Below are 21,346 nucleotides of genomic sequence, written 5' to 3'. Positions count from 1 at the left end.
AAACAAGCTGCAGCCTAAAAATAACCGCAATTGTCTGTGCGTCTGTCCATCCAGATGGCTGGCCTGCAGGTGGGCAGGAAGATCTACACCATCAACGAGGACCTGCTGTTCCTCAGGCCCTTCTCCGAGGTGGAGACCATGATCAGCCAGGCCTTCTGCATACGACGCTCCCTGCGGCTGCTGGTCGCCACCAAGGCCAAGGAGTGAGGGCTCGCACACTCACTCAAAAGAAACACACACACACACACACACACACACACTCTCTCACACAGGGCTCACTGGTCTGACCGGTCTTTTCTCACCCAGAATTGTGAAGATCCCGGACAACCCAGACAGCCTGTCCTTCAGACTGTGTGGCTCGGCTCCTCCTCATGTCCATGCCGTCAGGAAAGGTGAGTGACTTACTTTGACAAACGACAAGCGGTATAAGGACATACAACTTAACATGTACTAATCAAAATAATAAAGCGTTCAATAAAGAAGATGCGTCTTTCTCATCTCACCAACTAAATGTCCCCATTATTAGTTGTGGTCCTTTACTCGGCTCACAAGAAAGGACACAATATACTTTATTCAGTGAGCACATTAACGGGAGTTTGACCTTGTTATTGCAGACTTTTGGTGTCAGAAAGACAAATAATTCTGGGTGAAATCGAGGGGAAATATGAGGTAACACAAGCCTCCAACCACCTGTTACTTTCTGCTTTCAGTGAGCCTCATTAGGGTTTTATGGCCACCTGTCAGCCAGACGGGCTGCTGACAGGATTCAAGCCTCTAATAGACTCTACTTTTAAGACACACACACTCATTCCTCCCGCTCTGTCCTCGCCACCAGATGTTTTCACCACCTACTCGTAATAGAAACACAAATGATTCATGACAAGTTAAATGAAGGATTAATCCAGATGTGTAAACCAGACGGGAGCAAGAGAGGACATAAACATTACACACGTACACAGTGTTTTACTTTGCTTTATTATGACTGGGGGACCTCTGCTTCCTCTTGCTCTCAGTTCTCCGCTGTTTCTCGCCTCCCTCTCCACACGGTTTCTCCTCTTCTCTCTTTCCCAGTGTCTTGTATCACATGTGGCCTCACTGGCGAAATCAGTTCTAAAAGCAGCCCCCCTCTGTGACATCCATGCATGGGGTCAAGTAGACCCAGAGTTAAGTAATTGTTGGCGCGCTTGGGTGGGAGTGATGCCAGTGCGGGTATTTTTAGGTTGGAGAGGAAGGCGATGGAGGTGTTGATTGGACTTCCAGGGCCATTAGTAGCTTGGGACAGCGTGTTACGGCATTGAACTGAGTAATGTTCTCTTTTCCCCAGAGGAACAAAACGTGCAAGGTTATGTGCTCATGTGGGAATTGAGGCTGAAGCCAGTTAACTAGATTTCATATTTTAAGATTCAAGCCTTATTCTAAATACAAGAAACATGTGTATGCCACTTTGAACTCCTCCTTTCACCTGACTTTCATGACATGTTGTCACACTAGCCCGATATGTTGTGCACAGTTGCACTGTGCTTGCCGTCACCTTGTGACCTTCAGCCCCTGAACCTGTTCTGACACTGCAGGCTGGGAGGCGGCGGGGTCAGGTCTTCAGCCCGGCCAGGTCGTCCTGAAGGTCAACGGCAACAACGTCAACCGCAGTGGATACCAAGAGGCCCTGGAGTACTTCGCTGCGCAGCACACGCACCAGGAGCCTCCACAAGCGGTGAGAAGACATGTGAAAACAAAACAACAACTTTTCTTCACCGGAGCAGGTTTTGTTGTTTTGTAGCTGGGCATTTATTGAGTAACACAATCTTGTCAGGTTTAATTAATCAGGTCATTCAACAATGCAGGAGAGGCTCACTAAAGTCACATTTCATGAGCAAGCAGACTGGAAAGTGACCCAGACATTCCTGCTCTTAGACGGTACAGAAAACAGCATTAGCTTTAGCTGGAGCTAGAATGTGTTTGTAAAGAAGGATTCATCTAAAATCTTGATCTCTGTTCATTTCATTAGCGGTCCAACAGTGGGTGGCCTAGTGATCTTGAACATAAATCACTGGCTGACACGTTGTCACTGCAGGCCACGTGCAGTCAGGGCTGAACATTTTTCAGCTACAAACTGCAAACCCCGGGTCTGGTTGTTCGGACATTCCTACAGCAGCGGCCTGTGGCTCTAGGCGGGTATTTCAGAGGTCTGCCATCAGCGCAGGTTGTCCTGCTGTCCGTGTCAAGCACAGTGTTTTTTTTTTGTCTGGTCGACTGGCTCAGCTGAGCAGGCTTGTTTGGGACTTGTTCCAGTCAACGTTTGCCGGTTCATTTAACAGCAGGATACATTAGATGTTGTTGTAGATGTGGCTGACTGCACTGCTGGTTTTGGGGCGGTGCGATCAACCCTGATTACCTTGTCAGGTGAAAAGTGTCCATGTCCACAAGCCATGTAAAAATACTTCAGACTCATGCCTTTGAATTCTGTGTATAAAACACAAGAAATTGCACATACTGGTACTCGATCATTGCCTCATTATTTTTGCTCTCTCCCTTGATCTCACTGATACCATGTAATATCATGTCCCCCCTTAGTGTCAGTGGGTTTATCGTGCATTCGAGGATGTGGAGGAGCTTCAAAGAGAAAGTGGTGCAGGCGAGAAGGAGGAGAGTCCTTTCAGTCCTTATCCAGCGGAGAAGAGCTCGGACCACGAGGAGGAGAACGGCACCAATGGAACAGGTGAAACACAATCCTCCATTTTTTTATATCAGATTAAGGAGTCAATGATCAATCATTCAAGTATCACAATCCTGTTAATTGTGTATATTTTTTCGACCCAATTATGAGCAGCACGTTTTATTTCAGGCTGCAAAAGGCATTGCAACAGCGTTACTTGGGATTGTGCTTTAATATATGGCTGCTTTGTGTGTCTGTGTAGTTATATTGCTGTCAAAAACATTGCGTCAGAACATTATCGGAATCAGAAGATTCAGAAACCATTTATTCACCAGGAATGTTTACCCGAACAAGGATTTTTTTCTTGGCGTAAGGTGCAACACTTTAGGTTTAACGTGTCTCGTCTTATGTCTAAAGGGAGATTTTCAGACTGTATTCGATCGCTGCCAGTAGAAAGTTGCTCAAGCAATATCTTTTCCCTGGATATTTCAATTATTTCTGTTAAAACTGACATACAGGCTGTAGTCACAGTTGTAGGACATTATTGAGTAACACTGTGTACAATAAGTGACCAATTTATTTTTAAAGTGTTGGAAGGGTAAGTACATTGACAGATGCGCAGCACACCGTGGACCTTTTCGTGTGTAGTGACTGAATGGATTTCTAATATAATCGTTTATCTTTCCAAAGCATTTTTGATTTGATTTGCCTCATTTTTAGGCCGTAATCCATTAACACACTGGTGGTTCTCCACAGACCACCGGCTGGGCAGACTCTCTCTCTCCGATGAGCTGCCGCTGGTCAGCATGACGGTGGATAACGTCCACCTGGAGCACGGCGTCGTCTACGAGTACGTCAGCACGGCCGGCATCAAGAGCCACGTCCTGGAGAAGATGGTGGAGCCCAAGGGCTGCTTCAGCCTCACTGCCAAGGTAGATACGGGAGAATGTGGAGAAAGTTATTTTATTTTGGACTCCGTGTTGTAATGAAGTCAATCAAGTTCATAAACTTTCACTGTAGGAGTGATCCACCCTCACCAATGTCTATTGTCCCCACAGATCCTGGAGGCGTTCTCTGGCGATGACAGTCTCTTTGTTCGTAACTGCAGCCAACTCATCTCCCAGAGTGACCGAGTCGTGACCATGCCTCAGTTCGAGTTCAGGCAAATCTGTGACACCAAGCTGGAAAGTATCCGACGGCGGATCAGCAGTTATCAGCAGGTACGAAGACATAGACGTCAGAGCCATCTTCTCCACATAGAAACGTCCTCTACTCGTTGACTTAAAACTCAAAGATTATTTATTCACGTGTGTCTGAATCGCAGTTCTCTGTGATTTAAAAATCATCAATCATTGATGTATCTACTCTCTTCTTGTCAATACATTTCTTAGTGGTTCTTATTTTACAGCCAACGCTTTGAGAGGCTGGAGAGAGGCTTTAAGGCGCGATGTGAAAAATGCATTGAACACTGTCGGTCTTATGTTATATGACAGACAGCATCATATGTACGTCAGCGTCGGATATGGAAATATGCCACGTCATGGCACAATACGGCGCCTCTATATATACTTATCATAATAGTTACACACAAGCTTTAGAAGCTCCAAATAAAATTCACATTTGAAGATTATGAATGTCATGTCATATTTTCTGCTGCTGCGGCCACGTTTTATTTTGAGGGGTGAAAATAACTTAATCGTTAACACAAAAATTAGAGCTGCCAGTCATGTGCATTGTGCTTTCACTAATCTAAGCCAGTGTCTCCTTTTTTTCACCCAGTTCGCCCTGGAGCTGAGGAACAAGGCTTGGCCCTCCTTCAGACAGGCCGGCGTGCGCCCTCACCCGCTGGGCTGCATGGACTTTGTTCCCACCAACTGCCACGTCAACTTCATGCAGGTCTCCTACCCCAAGAGCACTACCTCGGCTGGCAGGACTTTCAGCATCCGCTTTGGGCGCAAGAACTCCCTGTTTGGCCTGGATCCTGACCAAGGTAGAGGGCTGAGGGGGCACACACACCTCAATCAGATACGTTTTGAAACCACTGCTTCAACCAAGCTTCACTCAGATCCGTACTTTCCGTGATAACACAGCTTAACCCACTTAACACCAGTGTTCGTTTTGACAATTTTTTCTCCAAGACCATTTAAACCCTGCAGCACAGGGAAGGTAAGGTCGACCCCGGCCTCCCACAGTAGCCATAAGGTCTCAACAAGGATTCTCATAGTAAATTAGATGAGTGGTTGGCCATTAAGACTCCATTAGCTCCAGGCCGTACACATGTTACTGACATGTGAAGTGATTGAATGATGTCAGAAAAGATGTTGCCTCGAGGCAATGCAGGAATTTGTTCCATTCACTCAACGCTGCTGCTGCTGCTGCTGGGTTCAAAGGGTGAGAGAAGGAGAGAGTGACGGATTTAAGTGGGAATAGGAAGGAATTTTAGCGAAGGATAATTTCAAGAAGGGGCAATATGTCAAGAACGCCTACAACCTTAAATAAAGAAAGAAGTACGGCCCGACTTCACGGTAGTAATTAAGAGTCTTGAGCTTCTGAGCTCAACTCTCTGCAAAGACGAAAATGCAATATTGTTCCAGGAATGCCTCGTCGTCATCTTTCCTTTCAGCACCAGCTGCAAGCAGTTGTACCAACGAGGTACTCTTTTGCTTTTCGGTGTGCGAATCTGCCGGCTCACCCAGCTAAAAGTACAGGAGACGACGCTTTCTTTTGTGACAGGCAGGAAGGAGCGAGTTGCAATCACAAATGGGATGAAGGCCTGTTATCCGAGGCGGTACAATTATTTTTCTTCCCGCTCCATAACTCTGGATTTTTAAAAGGAATGTGTGGAATGTACATAACACATAGAAGAGCTTTTATTTTTATTTTGTAATGTCCGTTGGTGTATTAATAGCACACACCCCGGGTTCACTGGAAGAACTTGATCTGCAGTTTTGGGATGTCTCAAGTTATTGCAGCTTAGTCTGGCACTAAGTCCAAGTAAACAAGTTTTCGTCCTGTGCTTTGAGAAGTTGTTTTTCCTCCAAGACAGGAGGAGTGTTGCCTCATAGGGCTTTTGAACATCTGGGGTGATGTAATTGTCAGAAAGTGAAGTCAGTTTCTTTCACCCACGCTGCAAACATTCTCCTTACTTCCCCTCTTTCTGTCCTTGTCCTGCAGCACAACTGAACCCCATGTCCCACACCCAGCACTGTGTGACCAGCATGGGCGCTCCCTCCTGGAGCTGCTCAGGCCTGGACGGGGAACAAGAGGACGGCGGCAGCGGGGACGGGAGCGCGGAAGGCGCCAATGGGGCGGTGGACAGCCGGCGGGGCGGCCACGGGGAAGGTGGCTTGAGCTTCCTGCTCAAACAGGAAGACACAGAGACCCAAGACGCCTACATTCACCTGTACAGCCGCCTGGACGTCGCTGTACGGGAGATGAGGCAGTATGTCACGCAGATAGATGTGTAAGTCTTCCAGTTTTGTGTGAATGCTGCACAACTGAATGATTTGATCCTCACTGTAATATTGTCAATACAATGTTTTCAGCTGTGCTGGTGCTATTATCAAATATAGGCATTTCACTGGTGTTTAGATTTGATTGCACTATTTTCATAGCCTTCACAGTGACATTTAGAGATCTCTGCATAAAAAGCAAGGAGCTGGTATCCCAACACCAGCCTCTGGAGGCTGTTGGTCTGCCCCTTTTTGTATGCCTGCCCTTTTGCCTTGTTTAAAGCTGAGGATTTACAAAAGGAACATTCTTCAGGCCCAAAATATTTATGGGCCCCGGCCCAGTACAGGAACAGGGAGTGAGGCCAGGATAACATCAAGAGAAAGAGACACACATTGTGTGTCTGTGCCGAGGAAGGGGTGTGACAATGTGGCTGAATACTGTCGGATTGCACCGTGTGTTATAATATAAATACAAACATAATTGTGTCTGGACATTATTTTAATGATTTTATTTTGATATACCTTATCTTTCTAGTGCTATAAATACATTTAAAAAAAACTGTAAGCCATATTTAATAAGAATTACCCATATTTTATTTATTGTGTTTTCAAATCAAATGTTGTGAATAAAGTGTCTTCCACCCCCCCGCCCCCTTTAGCCTCTTGTCGTCCATCACCGAGCCCACGCAACTCCAAAGGGAGGGTGGCGAGCCTCCGGCCTACGAGCCCAGCCAGCCACCCTCTCTGGCCCCCTGCGAGGACGGCTGCGACCAGGACAAAGTGGAGCAAGGTGGCATTAAACGGGTCTGCTTCAAGGTGAACGAGGAGGACCAGGAGGACTCGGGCCACGACACAATGAGCTACAGAGACTCCTACAGGTAACGGTTAAAAGCCTCCCAAGCGAAATCAAACGAATCTTTAAAAAAACGTTGGAAAGTAAACTGTTCATGAGCTCTCGGGCTTAGAAAATACATTTGGTTATCCTCAAATGTCTTCTCTCAATATGCTGCAAGGTGTAAAGCACAAAATCTATATCTAGTCTTTATAGGATCCTGGTTAAAAAACACAAGAAAGGAAACATCGGACACCCTCGTGTCCCACCTGTATTTCTACAACATTGAAATTCTCTCTTTACCCTACAAACAAACCCCTTATGCTCCCCCCTCACCGCCTTTTTCAGAGGCTGAAAGTCATTCCAGATGTTCCCCTCTTTCGTTGCGATCGAGGGCTAAAAATGACTTCAAAATGTTTTGGTCAGATCTGGTTATGTCATTTGCCCGTTCATTCAGATGTTTCTGCGTGTGTGTGTGCATGTGTGTGTACGCATGGTTCACTGGGCAGTGCTCCATTGAGCCCCACCCTCCACCACCCACTAAGATGTAGTTATTGGTTGTTGGTGTGGTGGGCTGGTGTATAATAGAGCCAAATGTTTGGGGCGCGGCCTCCTCACCCACTCTGTCATTAGGGCCCCGGCCACGCCATGTGAAACGTGACTACCTCATCGCAATAAAACGCATAGGAGAAATGTAGGCTGTTTGTGTGTGTGTACACACACACACACACACACCACGAGGTGTTTACTGAGGGTTTGGAAGCCCAGTTGAAAAAAAAAACCTCTCTTCAATGTAGCGGCGCAAGGCTGTACAGTGAGCGTGGAAGAGTCTTACAACTGATGAAAAGTGCTTCTGTGTTTCAGAAGGCGAGGCGGTGAAACCTTTTATTTTTTTGTTGAGTCTTGCTGAGAGAAATCAGACATGAAAGCCTGGGGTGGTGACAGACCGCGGCAGAGCTCAACAGTCGGAGGTCACTGCCTGAGAACAGTTTGTGAGGAACATAATGTGAGAACAGGCGACAGAAGAGAGAGACACTAGGACGAGGATGACGAACAGAAAGAGTGACCAATCAGTGATTGTTTTGAACACTGAGCATTGTCATAAATCTTTGGTCCCTTATCTGCACACGACCCCGCGAGGACCTTTTGTCTCGATTTAAGACAGTCGAGTCCGGATCCAGCTGAAACGGATCACAATTCCCGCCTTCGAGCATCAGAGTGTGTCTCGAGCGGTTGCTCACCCGTTGTCGCTTAACATTAGTTTCTCCCGTTTCCTTAACCATCAGCGTCCCCCGAATTAATCCACTACAGACGGTCTCATTTTCTTCCTCGCTTCCTTTGGCAAACCAGCTTGCTCAAGACATTACACTTTCTGACCACGTAAGAACCTTCTTTTCTAGACTTCAAACACTTCAGCTTGAGCACATTGTCTAAATCAAATTGGTTTCCAATTATTCTATAAATGTATGTTTTTTTTCTCTGGGGTGTCCCTGAAGCTGCCGTGGCAGCATCCAAATTGTGTACAACCTTTTTAATAGCCGAGTAGTTACTCGGTTTTCTGCAGTGCATTGCATTGTGGGACAATATGCCCATTAATGCCACACTCAAAACTCAAGTGGTTTCAGTCTGCACGCTGGCAATTGTTTGTGTCTTTGATGAACGCCATTTTTCCACTGTGAATGCTACATCAAGACGGTTTGCGAATGGGACATGGCTACAATTAACAAAGCAAGCTTTCTCTGGTATCCTCGTGTGTCTTTATGTGTGTGTGGGGGGCGGGGGTGGGTGTGTATGGGTGAGTGGGTGGGTGTTTGTGTGTTTAGGCTTGAGCCAGATCCGCTACTACAAGCAGAATAATTGTCACAGTAGTACGCACACTTTTGGCAGGAGGTGTGTTGTTAAATTTAGAGAACACCCCTTTGTGTTTGTGTGTGCGTTTGCGTCTGAATTCAGCCAGAAAACACACCTACCTGTGCAGAAGGAGAATAATGCAGGGCACACAGAGAAAGGGGGAGTTGTGTGTATATTAGGCAACAAATAAAGGGAAAAGCAACGGGAGGCCTGGAGTATGATTAGACAGAGTAGAGTGAAAGAGTACAAAGACACACACAAAAAAACTTGGATTTATTGCTGCATACACACATATTAGCATTATAGTGTAGCACAGTGTGTTTGAATGGGTGTGTGTGAATGAAAGCCAGCAGAGAATTCAAGCCAAACTACTAAAAGACGGTTGATTAATTCTCTCCTCATAATTGTAGCAGTTTTTTGTAGCCAGACACCACAAACTCACACCCAACATACACACACACACACATCAGAGATCTCGGAATAACCCGAGAAGTGATATCCACCCCCTCGTCCCCCACATTGTCATCCATCCGAGCTGGCCACTGGCATAAATAAAGACACAGTTGTCCGTCGTTTCGTACGGCTCGGAGTCGCTCGCAGGCCACTGGTCATGGTGCTTCAGCCTGTGAATCCTGCAGAACTGATCCGAGCGGCAACGCGAGCACGTTGACTTGGAGCGAAGTATAATTTGAGCCACATAAATCTTCCACGCGCTCCCGGTAATCATGTCGGCTCACGTAAGAGGCATGTATATAAATACCACACCATGCCGTTTTGCAGGCAGGTTGTAATTCCCAGCAGGCACGAAGGAACACACCGAGCTACAAAAGAGCACGCGTTTGTAAATGTATCTGTGCAGATAGGCGCGCTCCACATCAGTGTTTCAGTCGAACATATTTGTTAATCTGTGAAATGTGTGCGACTCTTGAGTGCAAGCCAGCGGCGGTTGGTTGCTGCGTGAAACATTTAATTACCTTTGGGCCTCGCATACTGTAAATCAGAAAAGGGCATTTACAATCAGAGGGATTACTTGGCAGCATAATTACAAGACGCAGCTCACCAACTCCTCTGTGTGGTTTGAGAACGGAACGAACCCTTTGCTTTATTATGCATTTTAAAACTCTGTGTGTGTGTGTGTGTGTGTGTGTTTTATTACAGTGAATGCAACAGCAACAGAGACTCGGTCCTGTCCTACACGAGTGTGCGAAGTAACAGCTCTTACCTGGGGAGCGACGAGATGGGTTCAGGTAAAGGAAATGTAGATTATCTGACCTTTCCATCTGCACTGACGCAAAAGCAGCATACAAGCCCGTCGCTACCCAAACAGATGTGAAGTGGAAAGTGAATTCAATGTAAACAACGCGAGCGAGGCCGTAGCATAATGCATGCTTCCTGAGTGTCAAACAGGGAAACAAGAAGTAATGGATGTTTGCGTAGAAAATTTAAAAAAAACTAGTCAGTTTGTGATCGTGTTGACCATATGTCACGCTTCCAGAGCGCCAAAACTACTGTAGATGTTTCTTGGCGATGACCTTGGTCAGATATTTTAGACACATTTCATGATCCTGCAGCAACATTTTTGCTCCGCAAGCCAAGTATGTGTCCACCGCTATTCATCAGCTCGTTGACTCCAAGAGTCCCCAATGAGGTTGTCGTATTGAAATGATTTCATAGCCTTCATCAACTTCTGATCCTTGTCATCAGAATTTACATAAAGACGGATGGATAGAAACGTGTTTGATAAGTGCAAATGGTCAAATACAAAGCAGTGCTGGCGTCTGAAACGTGTGACCTCTCCTCAACTGTTTAGTTTGGTGTCTTTGTACTGTTCCGCTGCTAGGGGATGAGCTGCCGTGTGACATGAGGATTTCATCGGACAAGCAGGACAAGCTGCACGGCTGCCTCGAGCACCTTTTCAACCAGGTTAGTTCTGGGTGTTTGGCCCGAAGTGATCGATTTATTCATTTTGGGGGAATTCATGTCCCCCACAACCCAAACCTCCATCTAAACCTAACAAGACATGATGGCGATCTCTATTCCCCAAACTCACACATTGGAAGACGTGAGGACTTTAAACTCGGCCTAAAGAATTAAACACGCACACACACACACACACACACACACACACACACACACACACACACACACACACACACACACACACACACACACAGTGTTAGCATTAGACCACCAGCAGCAAACGTTTTGGAACAGATGATTGTGATAGTAATCAGTCAACATCTGGGCTCAATTACCTCGAGGAGCTTTCCATCCTCTGGTCAGGATCCTGATTTTCTCCCTCATCATTTACTTGACCTCCTTTTTTCTCTCTCTCTCTCTCTCTCTCTCTCTCTCTCTCTCTCTCTCTCTCTCTCTCTTTCAGATGCACACACTCTTGCACTGATTTGTGGTCTTTTCATCTCCTCTTGCCTTAAAGGCTGCCCCTTTGGGCTCTCACTGCTATAGTTCTTTCCACATGTAAACAGCAGCTCAGGGGGGCCTGCAAACACATGCCCTGTTGTTAATGCCAGAAGCTAGTGGAGTGTGTGTGCGTGTGTGTGTGTGTGTGTGTTTGTGTTTGTTTGAATGACACAGACAAAAAGAAAAAAGGTGGCCGACGGTACCTGACAATGTATTCTGTGTTTGAATTTCTTCACACAGGTCGACTCCATCAACAGCCTGCTCAAAGGATCGGTGATGACCAAGGCCTGTGAGGAGACCAAGCACTTTTACTCTGATCACAGCCAACCAGGTTTGTTGTTTTGTGTGTGAGTGAACGTGAGTGGTGAGAGGGTGCGTTGACACTATTACGCGACAGATACGCACGCGCTCACACGATCTTTTTTTTTTTTTTTACGTGAGCAGAGTTCCGACAAACGGAAGATTGGACGGTTCGCTGTCGCTACATCATCCACAAGAACATCCAGGAGGACCCTTGGAATCTGCCCAACTCTATCAAAACCCTGGTGGAGAGCCTGCAGCGGTTTGTGGACGGTAAGCGGAAACCCGTCCGCACACCTGCATGCACCTGCACCTTGGTGCAATCCAAGTCATCTTGTTTTCCTTCTGTCCCCACAGATGGAAAGAACCAGCTCCTCCTGGCCCTGCTCAAGTGCACAGGTAGAGTAACATGTCAGCGTTACAGATAGAGACAACTTCAAAGTTGGAGCAAGGCGCCAGTTTCTAATCAAGCCAGATAAAAACCCAGCTCTAACGTTTCCTGTAAAATGACCGGAAGAGCTGTCAAGACGAAGCCGTGCAATCACTCGGCAGAATTCAGGCTCAAACCACGGGGAACGTCTCATAACTGGAGAGTTTCAAATGATTACAACAGTTTAGAGCACTTTGCAAGTGAGATTATCCGTCCTATGAAAATAGTTCTACATTAGGGCATCTGCAGGTCCTTGAGACGTCATCAAAAGGTTGTTCAATTAAAACTGTAATATAGAACATAATAATACCCATATTCATGTATGTTTTGATTTCATCAAAGAAGATAAGGCAGATGTTAAATCCATAAAGTTTCCAGTCTGTTTAGCGCTGTTTTTTTATTTCCATATCTGGCACCTTTCAAGGTTATATTGTGCGTTTGTACAAGGATGAGGGCTTGGTGTCAGAGCACATGATGCTCCAGTCACTTTGAGCAGTGCACAGCTCAACTATAGGCAGATGGTGCTAGTTAATGGGTGATACTCTCTCGGGGGATGCAGGCTAATGGAATAAAGTACTTCTCCCGGAGCAACTCCAGGACACGTGTAACGAGCAAGGTGGAAGGTTGGGATGCCTTAAGCCACTTCTGCCCACTGGTCATCCCCTATAATCTCATCCTTTGTTGTTGCCCCCCCCCCCTCCTCCGCCCAGACACGTCTCTACAGCTGCGACGTGATGTGATCTTCTGCCAGGCGGCAACGGGCGCCCTGTGCACGCTGGCCGAGCAGCTGTTGGCGGCGCTGCGGTCACGGTTCAACAACGCCGGCGAGTACCAGGAGGACGGCAAGGAGACCAGCCGCAAGTGGATGGAGCAAATATCCGCCATCGGCGTGCTGCTGCACTTCCAGTCCACGCTGTCGCTACACCTGGTGAGCACAGATGTTCGGTTTTCTCTTGACAAGAAGTTGCAAACTGATTTAGTGATGTCGTTGTAGGTTTTGTGATGTTCTCATAAGTCAAAGGCATTTTAGCTGTCCTCTACTGCATGGCTGCTCACCATCGCAACTCTTTTCCCGCTGCGACTGAGCTTTCATTCTCTCTCTCTTCCTCTGGCAGAAAGAGGAGCGGACCATGCTGGAGGACACCAAGGCGGCCCTGTTGGACTTGGACAAAGTCACTGTGTTCTTCAGGCAACTGGAGGATGAGTGTCTAGTTGCAAGTAAGCGACTCCATCAAGAAAGACTGACTCTGCCTATTCAAACCACACCGCTGCTAATGAGCAGCTGTATGGTTCGACCAACTCTGAATAAAGTTCCATTGTGTGGATGTATGGTAGGCATTGAGGGTTGAAATTGACATTTTATCGCTGCAGATTTCGTTTTCTTTCAGTGGAACGCCACTGAATGGGGAGCTAACACAACACTATAATGACTCCATGAATCATCTTCAACAAGGGCACAGCATGCGGCCTCCTAAAGTCCTCGTTGTCCTTGTATTAAAGATGAGACGGCCCCTTCTCGACAGGCTTTGAGGGGGAATTGTTCAAACTAGAGTGCTGCCCTGAGACACATGAAATACCGACACATATGGAAGCACCCACAGATGTGCACAAGTGGTACTTTAACTCATGTGTAATAGTCCGCTGCATGAAAATGGCAAAACGGATTTTGCGGTTTGCATTGCTTCCATCCCACCAAACCGCTCAAGGTCGGAGCATTTGTTTCAGAGCAAGCACGTGAATAGAAGAGTGAAATGCAGTCGTTTCAACTGAGAATGCACCGCAAGTTGTTCAAAGGGGTCTTTGTGAGCCGTGACGTGACCTGCGCGCTTCGTGCCTTTTTAATACCCTCCGTATCTGTATTCACCAAAAGTGCTCACCGGCCACCAGGAGCCTTAAAGCCAGCAGATACAAAAGGACGACCGCATCCTGAATCGGTTCTCCTTTCAGCTGCCTCAATGTGGCCGGCAGAGATTTGCCGCTCAAAGGAAAAGCCCAACGTGCACTTCCCATTTTGGGAGGCAGGGCGACGGATGAAGCAGGGGATTTGGTATTCTGGGATCACACTCTGCAGCAGAAAGTATTTAGTGTACACATGGCTATGTGTATATTTTGCACGAACCTGCAAACCAATGCGTGCGCATGCTGCCTAGGTCATTCATACTGCAAACTACATAAGTAGAGATATGCACAGTGCTCAGGACCAACCTCCTACACTTTAATGTAAAAAACAAACAAACAAACAGTTTTTTAACCCAACAGCTACGCTGAAGTTGCATTAAATGCTCACAAAGCTGCTGTGCAGGCAGATGGTTTGTGGCGGCAGCCTCCATTGGACAGTATTGATTTGCTAATAGCATCTTCAGCAAGCAGGGAGCTATCGGTGGGGCAGAATTGTGTGAGCACCACAGAGTCTGAGGCATCGCGGCCAATTCCACAGGATTACGGCTTGATGGGTTCTCCAGCAAAGAGCGCTCGCCCTAGAGGTCGCTCAGTAAAGGTCGTCTTTTCCATTTCCTCAGAACAGCTCATGTGCCACAGTCAGAAACCGCTGTAAATTATACATTAGTGCTACTCGTGTATTGTTTGTAGAATCAGGAAAGGTTACCACTTTGCTTATGAGGGATCCAGCAATGACAAATTAGTTTGAACTACAAAAGGAGGAGAAAGATTGAACAAATGCGCCAGACAAACATCGAAATTGTACATATGTCATTGTCTTACATGATAGGGAACAACCTCTGTCCTTTTGTCCTGCTGCTTTTAAGAATACAAAAAAAAACATCCCAGAAGCTGATGCATTAAAAACAGACGTAACAATACGTGTCGTGCAGATTTTTTCAAAATGTCTAACATACGGGGTAATAACCGATATTTAAATGGACTTGTGTCATATTTTTTTGGGTTTCCATTACCGTGCACTCTGTGGCAGTGTCAAAGCCAAATTAAGGCAATGCTGGAGACGCAGGGAGTTTAACATTTAACTGTGGCAGGGCGGAGTTTCTGATACTACTGCTTGGATTGGGGTTTGACAAAGTTTTACGGCTTTTTTTTTTTTTTTTTTACAGATTAACAAGTGAACAGCCCAAATGATAACAGTGCGGTCCTGTTGATGTTCTGTGTCTTTGCATTGCAGACACACCGGTGTGTTACCAGGTGGAGGGCAGCCGCCAGGCCCTGAGGGTCACTCTGTACTTGGACAGCTGTCACTTCAGCGAGCTGCCCACCCGGCTGCAAAATGGAGGCAGCCTCAAACTGCAGACCGTCCTCTTCACCAGGGGTAAGACTGTGACAGAGGAACTGGACTAAAGGGTGGAGACTAAGAAGTGCAACACTACACAACAGGGACAAGTGGGCCTGGCTGTCATTACAACAACATTTTTGTTTCAGCAAGAACCTAAACACAAATCCTGTATCAAAAGGTAGTTGAAATCCGGCATTATCAAATAGTAAAATAGAAAAACAAGGGTCTGCGTCATGCTCATCCCACTGTTTGGGTCAACGGGGCCAAATCCTGGGAGGGCAGTATTGACCACGGAGAAAAACACTTCTGCACCCTAGACATTGAATTGTACAATTTAAAAAACACTCTCGGAGCATTATGCAGCTTCTGCATAACCGGCACATTTCCTGAAAGCTCGACATGTGTTTATTGAGTTAGATTGGAGCCTTTTATTGGCCGTTGAAGACGCACCACCCTTTGAGTTCTGCTCTACTGCCGTGCGCCTTCCAGCAGCGTGCCTGTCTGCCAAATAGCCATTACATTTCCATAGACAAGCGCCAGTTGGAACATCAACCCAGTGACGGAGCTCATCTCGCTCTATCAGTTCAACAGGAACCAAGTGCAGCAGCAGGGCCTCAGTATAGATCTGTGGTTGAACATTGCCACCTACTGGAAAATGGTCTTTGCTGCAGGTTGGGAAGAGAGGGGAGGGGGGAGCGCTACGATAATGCAGGTGCTGAAGTTTCTGTGAGTGCGTGGCCACATCTCTGAGCCCCACATGTCCTCCTATGAATTGAAAATCCTCTTTCAGTCTAGAGATGTAAGGCATTCAAAAATGTTTCAAAATGTGGTTTCGCAGGCTGGTTGGATAGAAAGGATTATTAGAGTCAACATTAAAATGATGTCCGTGTCGGTGGAAGTTTGTGAGGTTCTTGAAGATGCCAGGGGGTTGAAGTCGGAGTGCATGGAAACGCGTAAACTCGTGCTCGTGTGTGTTGACCTAACTCCTTCTGCCTTTTTCCTGCAGCACTGGAGCGTCCAGAGGGAGTGTCCCAGCAGGACTCCTCAGCCATGGAGGAGTTCCAGCAGCGCACCAACGCTGTCTCACTGGAGAAGGTCAAGGCCTACTACCGCAGGCTCAGGTGAGCCATGCTACACTGCATCGCAGCCCTCACTAGCGCTCGGGATATATTTCACCTCAAAGGGAGAGTCGACCCTGTGGTGTTGCATAAGCAAGCAGAAAAGCAGCTACGACTGCTGTTTGAACTAGTTTGAAGGTCTAGAATTGTTCAAGGTGAGAGCTGAATCATTCGGCTGGACGCTCATGTTGTAACGTCAGCATGTGTGGTATTGCTGCAACATGCCTATTTGTTATGGTTTATTAATATGGCTGTGATGTTTTCTGTGTGCTTTAATTCCCTGGAAATTACTCACGCAACATGAATAACTAATATGTACTGTAATATTCGCAAGATGCTAGATGACTCAGCTCTCACACAGAGTGAGTCAGAGGAGAAAAATCTGTCGATCTCCGAACAAGACGCAACTAGATACGTTTCTTTTTTCCCCAACAGGGCTTTCTATTTGGAGAAGTCCAATCTCCCGACGGACTCAAACACCACAGCGATGAAGATAGACCAGGTAAATATACACTTATTCTGTTACATGTCCCATGTATTGCCTTTGTTGTCTTTGTCGCAGTTTCCGTGGTCTTTCGTCTCGTGACTTGTATCCTGTTCTTGTAACATGAGTCCATTTTTTTATATAACGTTGTGACTGAATATAAATGCAAGCACAGATACTGGGCCTTGAAGTTAGAGACCTGCAACCAAGCATTTCAAAAGTAAGATGTACTGGAGTCCTGTTTCCTCCACTGGAACGCCTCCACCACCCTCCCCTATTAACTCCAACTAACCTCAACACTTCAACATTATAGAGCCGCATCCCTTTGAACCTCAGAGATGATTAGATTAAAATGCAAATCCTAGTGTCCCACAACTGACTGTAGCTGAACTAGATTCCAGTGATTAAAACTGAATAGAGCATAGTTTCAATGTCTAGAGCCTCATTCTCAGGTTTTCATTGTCTTTCAAAAAAATGTCTCCAAAGAGTTGAATCTGTTTGGGTTGTTTTGAATGGTTTTCCTGATATTTCTGCCTCTGCACCGTCTTAGCAAGTCAGTTACTCTATTTAGTCTTGTATTGAATATTGAAATCTATCAATTGGTGGGAGATCATGTCACTTACTTGTAATGCAGATCAACCTTTTCTTAATTTTTAAATATTTTGAATCCAATTTGTTCTAATTTAAAGGGACAGTTAATCCCCAAACTCATATTAACAAAATCCGCAGATCTTGTTTGCAGCAGTGTCATGTTTCATATATGGTAGAAAGAAAGTAGTCCCTCCGTGGAACTGCTCACAACAAGGTCTTTGGATTATCTAAAGTACCATGTCAGGACTTCTGGAAAGAGACGTTGCTGTTTTTGCCGTCAATGAGTGTCCTGTTGTCCCGTAATCTGGGAGAGAAGGCTCTACAGTTGATATTTCACACCAAAACGATCTGATATATAGCACTACAGATAATATATCATATATATATATATATATATATATATATTGTGGTAAACTGTCCCTTTAATTGACATTTCTGTGTTATTCATCAGGATTAACATATTACAAACAAGTTGGTTTTATGGTTGTTGTTCTGATATACAGATTAAAAAAACCCAAGAGTGTGCTCAATGACTTGTTCAGATGGGTATCTTTGCCACTGTAACTCCTTGTTTGCGGTCCACTAAACCACTGACCCTCATTCTCCTTCTCACAGCTGCTGCGACCCCTCAACACACTGGACGACCTTTGTCGACTGATGCAGTCCTACGTCAACGTGCGCCAGAGCGCTCAGGGCCACCCGTCTGGTGTCAGCGTGCTGTGTGTGTCCTCCGAGCTGTGTAACCGCCTGGGCGCATGCCACATCACCATGTGCGGCACAGGCATGCAGAGGTTAGCCTGGCGCCACGCCGACATCATTGTACCGCTCGTGTGGTGCCACCAGGCTGTCGGATGCAGTAAAGATTAACACAGCTGACCCTCCTCACCTATTTTTGTTCTTCATAGATGTACCCTAAATGTGACACTGGAGCAGGCGATGATCTTAGCCAGGAACCACGGCCTCATGCCGCGCTGCATCATGCAGACCATGGATATAATGCGCAAACAGGTAACGATCAGGGGCGGTTGATGCTTCCTACTAAATTGTGGGCATTTTTCACCCATGTTTTGTTCATCAGAAATTACTTTAGTAAGAACTATGACAAGTAATACATTTGAAATCCGTTTTACAATAATAGAAAGTGAGTTTTGTTCTGATATTGAAAGTACCGCTGTAATGTGTGACAGTACAATTTACTTTGAAATATTAATTTGATCAACTTTACTCTCTTACTTTAGTGATAATTAGGTATAGCAATATTGTTAATACACAAATTTACTAAAAGTTGAGAATTCATAAGATTCATTTACCCAGCCCCACTCCATGTTGATCAAATTTAGATTTGTTAAAATCGTATTCAATAATAATCTGAGTTATTTCTACACATCGTAGGCTTTTGGAAGCTAAACCATTCAGTGTATTATGGTCATTGTAGAGCTCATAGCAAAATGTTTCCTTTTTTTCTATTTTACCAGGGAGCAAGAGTTGAGCTCTCTGCTAAAAATCTCAAGGTCATGGACCAGATGCCTCCATCATTCCCAAGGTACTGTATGAAACCACTTCCAGGCACCTCTTCCAATGCCATCAGTACGCGACGTGGTCCTGAGACAAGGCGGATTCTCCTCATTTCATGTTTTTTCTTTTACAACAGGCTCTTCAAGCTCTGTTTGCCACCTTCGGATGGAGATTTCTAAGGAAGCCCGTCACTTCAGAGAAGACATCAGAGAACGTCTGAACGTGAAAGAGGAACATATGATGAGGGATGACAATAACAGAAGTCTCGCCGCTTTCTTTTCCAAGAGACACTCCCAATGGATTAACCCTTGCCCCTCTCCCCAACTGCCCCAGTTACACAGGGATCATTCCACCATGGATACCACTAGTGCAAAGTACGGGCTAAAGAAGACTGTACAAATGATTAATGACAGCTACTAGGGAGCACCGACTGTAAGACTGATGCGGTCTGAATCTTCAGACTAGTCATGTACTGTTTTACTGGGAAGCCACCCAGATAGAAGTAGCATTGCTCTGTCTGTCTGTCTGTCTGTCCGTCTGTATGTCTTCACAAGGCCGACAACTGGTGCAAAAATGCTCACGCCCCAAGTGAAAGCGCGAGGCCAGTTTGCGGCCTCACACAGAAGACCCCAACCGTGATGGCGCTCCTCACCAAGCTGTTACTATTAACTGGATTAACCAACCAAACTACCTGTAGCTGGCTGTCATCCTAAACGCAGACGCTATCCGCTTTACCTCGGACTGCAACTCAAGAGAGCAACCTCTGTCTCTCCGTTTGGGCCGGCGTTCCCCAGGGCTCGATGTTTGGACCCTGTGTGAAGTAAAAAATACTCCAATAGCCTCGTATTCATGTACGTAGCTGGCTGAACAGATGCAGGAAGACTAGACAGAGGGATGAAAGTAGGGATTGAGGGACAGATGAAAAGAGGGATGATAGAGGGGGTTGGGAGGCTGCTCTTTCTTCAGCCCTTTGCATGTTGTTACTGTGCAATTACTGTAGGTTTAGTGTGAGTACTGTATTACTGCACTATATGAAGGATAGTTATTTATTGTGTCCGGAAGGAGCATTTTTATCCCTTACTTCTACTATATCAGGTATTAAAGAATCTAAAAGCATTCCAGCCTACGTATTGAACAGTATTTAAAGGACCAATGGCATGCCTTTTTTCTTTTGTTTTTAATAGACGTATCTGCTTGTGTATTTTATTTATATGGACTTTGATCACGTCAGGAAGTGTTATTTGGATCTTCAGGGAGAGCAAATGAGGGAAGATGAACAGAAGCTAGCTAATCAGAATCAGGACAAAGGAAGCCGAAGCGAAACCACACAAGGCTGCTCGTCGATAGGCGGCCAAGTCAACAGGTTGTTAAATTATTAATATATTAATTCAAATGTACGAGTTTGAAGGATTTGCCTTCTGTTCGCTAAGACATTTTAATATTTTTTTAATTGGTTTTTACGTTTGTCTTGGATCTGTTGTACTCACTGTGGCTGTGGAAACAAGCACAATAACTAGTCCATTCAAGTTGCAGTGTCAGCGAAACGTACTGTAAACAGTTCTTTAACGACGCAAACAAAGGGATCGTTTCAGGGCGGAAACACGGTAACATTGTTTTAATGAAGATTTTAATTTCTTGTACATACCAACTCTAACAACGTCAGAGGAAAAGAGACAAAAAGAGATAGGATACGTCCGAGTAACTTAAATTTGATTATTTTTATGAAGATAGTATATAAAACATTTTGTATTCATGCCCGTGCATTGGAAGAGAAGCGGCTTCTCTTTGCCGAGCGTAACCTCACTGACAACTTGTTTTGTTTTTGACTGTTATAAAGTGCTGACGAGCATTTCATGAATCTGTCTCGACATGCTGCACTCATTAGGCAGATCACTTTCGCCCCTTTTTAAAAAAAAATAATTTGTTTTATTTATTTGAAAGCAGTCTAGTTTCAAGTGAGCATGTTAAAAACTCCACATCCCTCAGCACTAGCACGGCTCATCCCTCTTTTGGCACATACGACTCAGCGGATGTTTGCATGATCATCTATCGCCCTTATTAAATTCACTCTTAATGTGAGCAGTTTGCATTAGTCAACATCATCAGGTTTTAATTCTGTCACCAGTAAAAAAAACAAAAAAAACAGAAGTATCTAATGACTGCAGCATGTTGGTAAGCCGGACAAACAAATATGTCACTGATTACACATTTATTTACATTATTCTAACGTTGTTTGTTTGTATATACCTTATTTGCAATTTGATGTTGCTTGAAAATAACTGTACAAAGGATCTTTGTTGAGTCTTTCTAAGATGATCATTGTAAATGCAATCTTAACAAGCTAGTAAATAAAATGTTCACAGTGTGATGGTGTGTTTATTTCCTTCTTCGGCAGCAAAGTGGCCGACCAAACAGAGAGGACGTGTGTCCATACGAAGGGCTTTCCTGCTCTTGCCAA

The 21,346-nt window shown here is 45.4% G+C and overlaps 1 protein-coding gene across 3 annotated transcripts in view; it reads left to right on the top strand.

The window, feature by feature from the left end:
* prex1 (phosphatidylinositol-3,4,5-trisphosphate-dependent Rac exchange factor 1) overlaps positions 1 to 21,247 on the top strand; it is a 70,453-nt gene extending 49,206 nt beyond the window's left edge. The window contains exons 18-41 of one of the 3 annotated variants that reach the window (XM_068597251.1): positions 55 to 203; positions 307 to 392; positions 1,572 to 1,711; positions 2,572 to 2,716; positions 3,410 to 3,585; positions 3,712 to 3,873; positions 4,433 to 4,643; positions 5,828 to 6,116; positions 6,765 to 6,983; positions 9,947 to 10,035; positions 10,629 to 10,711; positions 11,450 to 11,540; positions 11,654 to 11,782; positions 11,867 to 11,908; positions 12,650 to 12,867; positions 13,055 to 13,157; positions 15,073 to 15,216; positions 16,187 to 16,301; positions 16,734 to 16,800; positions 16,958 to 17,002; positions 17,989 to 18,164; positions 18,279 to 18,381; positions 18,849 to 18,916; positions 19,025 to 21,247. In XM_068597251.1, coding sequence (XP_068453352.1) covers positions 55 to 203; positions 307 to 392; positions 1,572 to 1,711; positions 2,572 to 2,716; positions 3,410 to 3,585; positions 3,712 to 3,873; positions 4,433 to 4,643; positions 5,828 to 6,116; positions 6,765 to 6,983; positions 9,947 to 10,035; positions 10,629 to 10,711; positions 11,450 to 11,540; positions 11,654 to 11,782; positions 11,867 to 11,908; positions 12,650 to 12,867; positions 13,055 to 13,157; positions 15,073 to 15,216; positions 16,187 to 16,301; positions 16,734 to 16,800; positions 16,958 to 17,002; positions 17,989 to 18,164; positions 18,279 to 18,381; positions 18,849 to 18,916; positions 19,025 to 19,067 — 3,093 coding nt within the window. In that variant the 3' untranslated portion in view covers positions 19,068 to 21,247. Of the gene's footprint in view, positions 1 to 54; positions 204 to 306; positions 393 to 1,571; positions 1,712 to 2,571; positions 2,717 to 3,409; positions 3,586 to 3,711; positions 3,874 to 4,432; positions 4,644 to 5,827; positions 6,117 to 6,764; positions 6,984 to 9,946; positions 10,036 to 10,628; positions 10,712 to 11,449; positions 11,541 to 11,653; positions 11,783 to 11,866; positions 11,909 to 12,649; positions 12,868 to 13,054; positions 13,158 to 15,072; positions 15,217 to 16,186; positions 16,302 to 16,733; positions 16,801 to 16,952; positions 17,003 to 17,988; positions 18,165 to 18,278; positions 18,382 to 18,848; positions 18,917 to 19,024 lie in introns of those variants that run through there. The other 2 variants (XM_068597252.1, XM_068597253.1) reach the window with 2 other exon arrangements.
* Positions 21,248 to 21,346: the final 99 nt, after the last annotated feature.

This window comes from Clinocottus analis, unplaced genomic scaffold (genome assembly GCF_023055335.1).
Source record: "Clinocottus analis isolate CAN_PGR_092001 unplaced genomic scaffold, fCliAna1.0.p SCAF_4, whole genome shotgun sequence".
In the NCBI taxonomy this organism is placed as follows: Eukaryota; Metazoa; Chordata; class Actinopteri; order Perciformes; family Cottidae; genus Clinocottus; species Clinocottus analis.
Note: the sequence above shows the minus strand (reverse complement) of the source record. Positions and strands in the feature narration are given on the sequence as shown.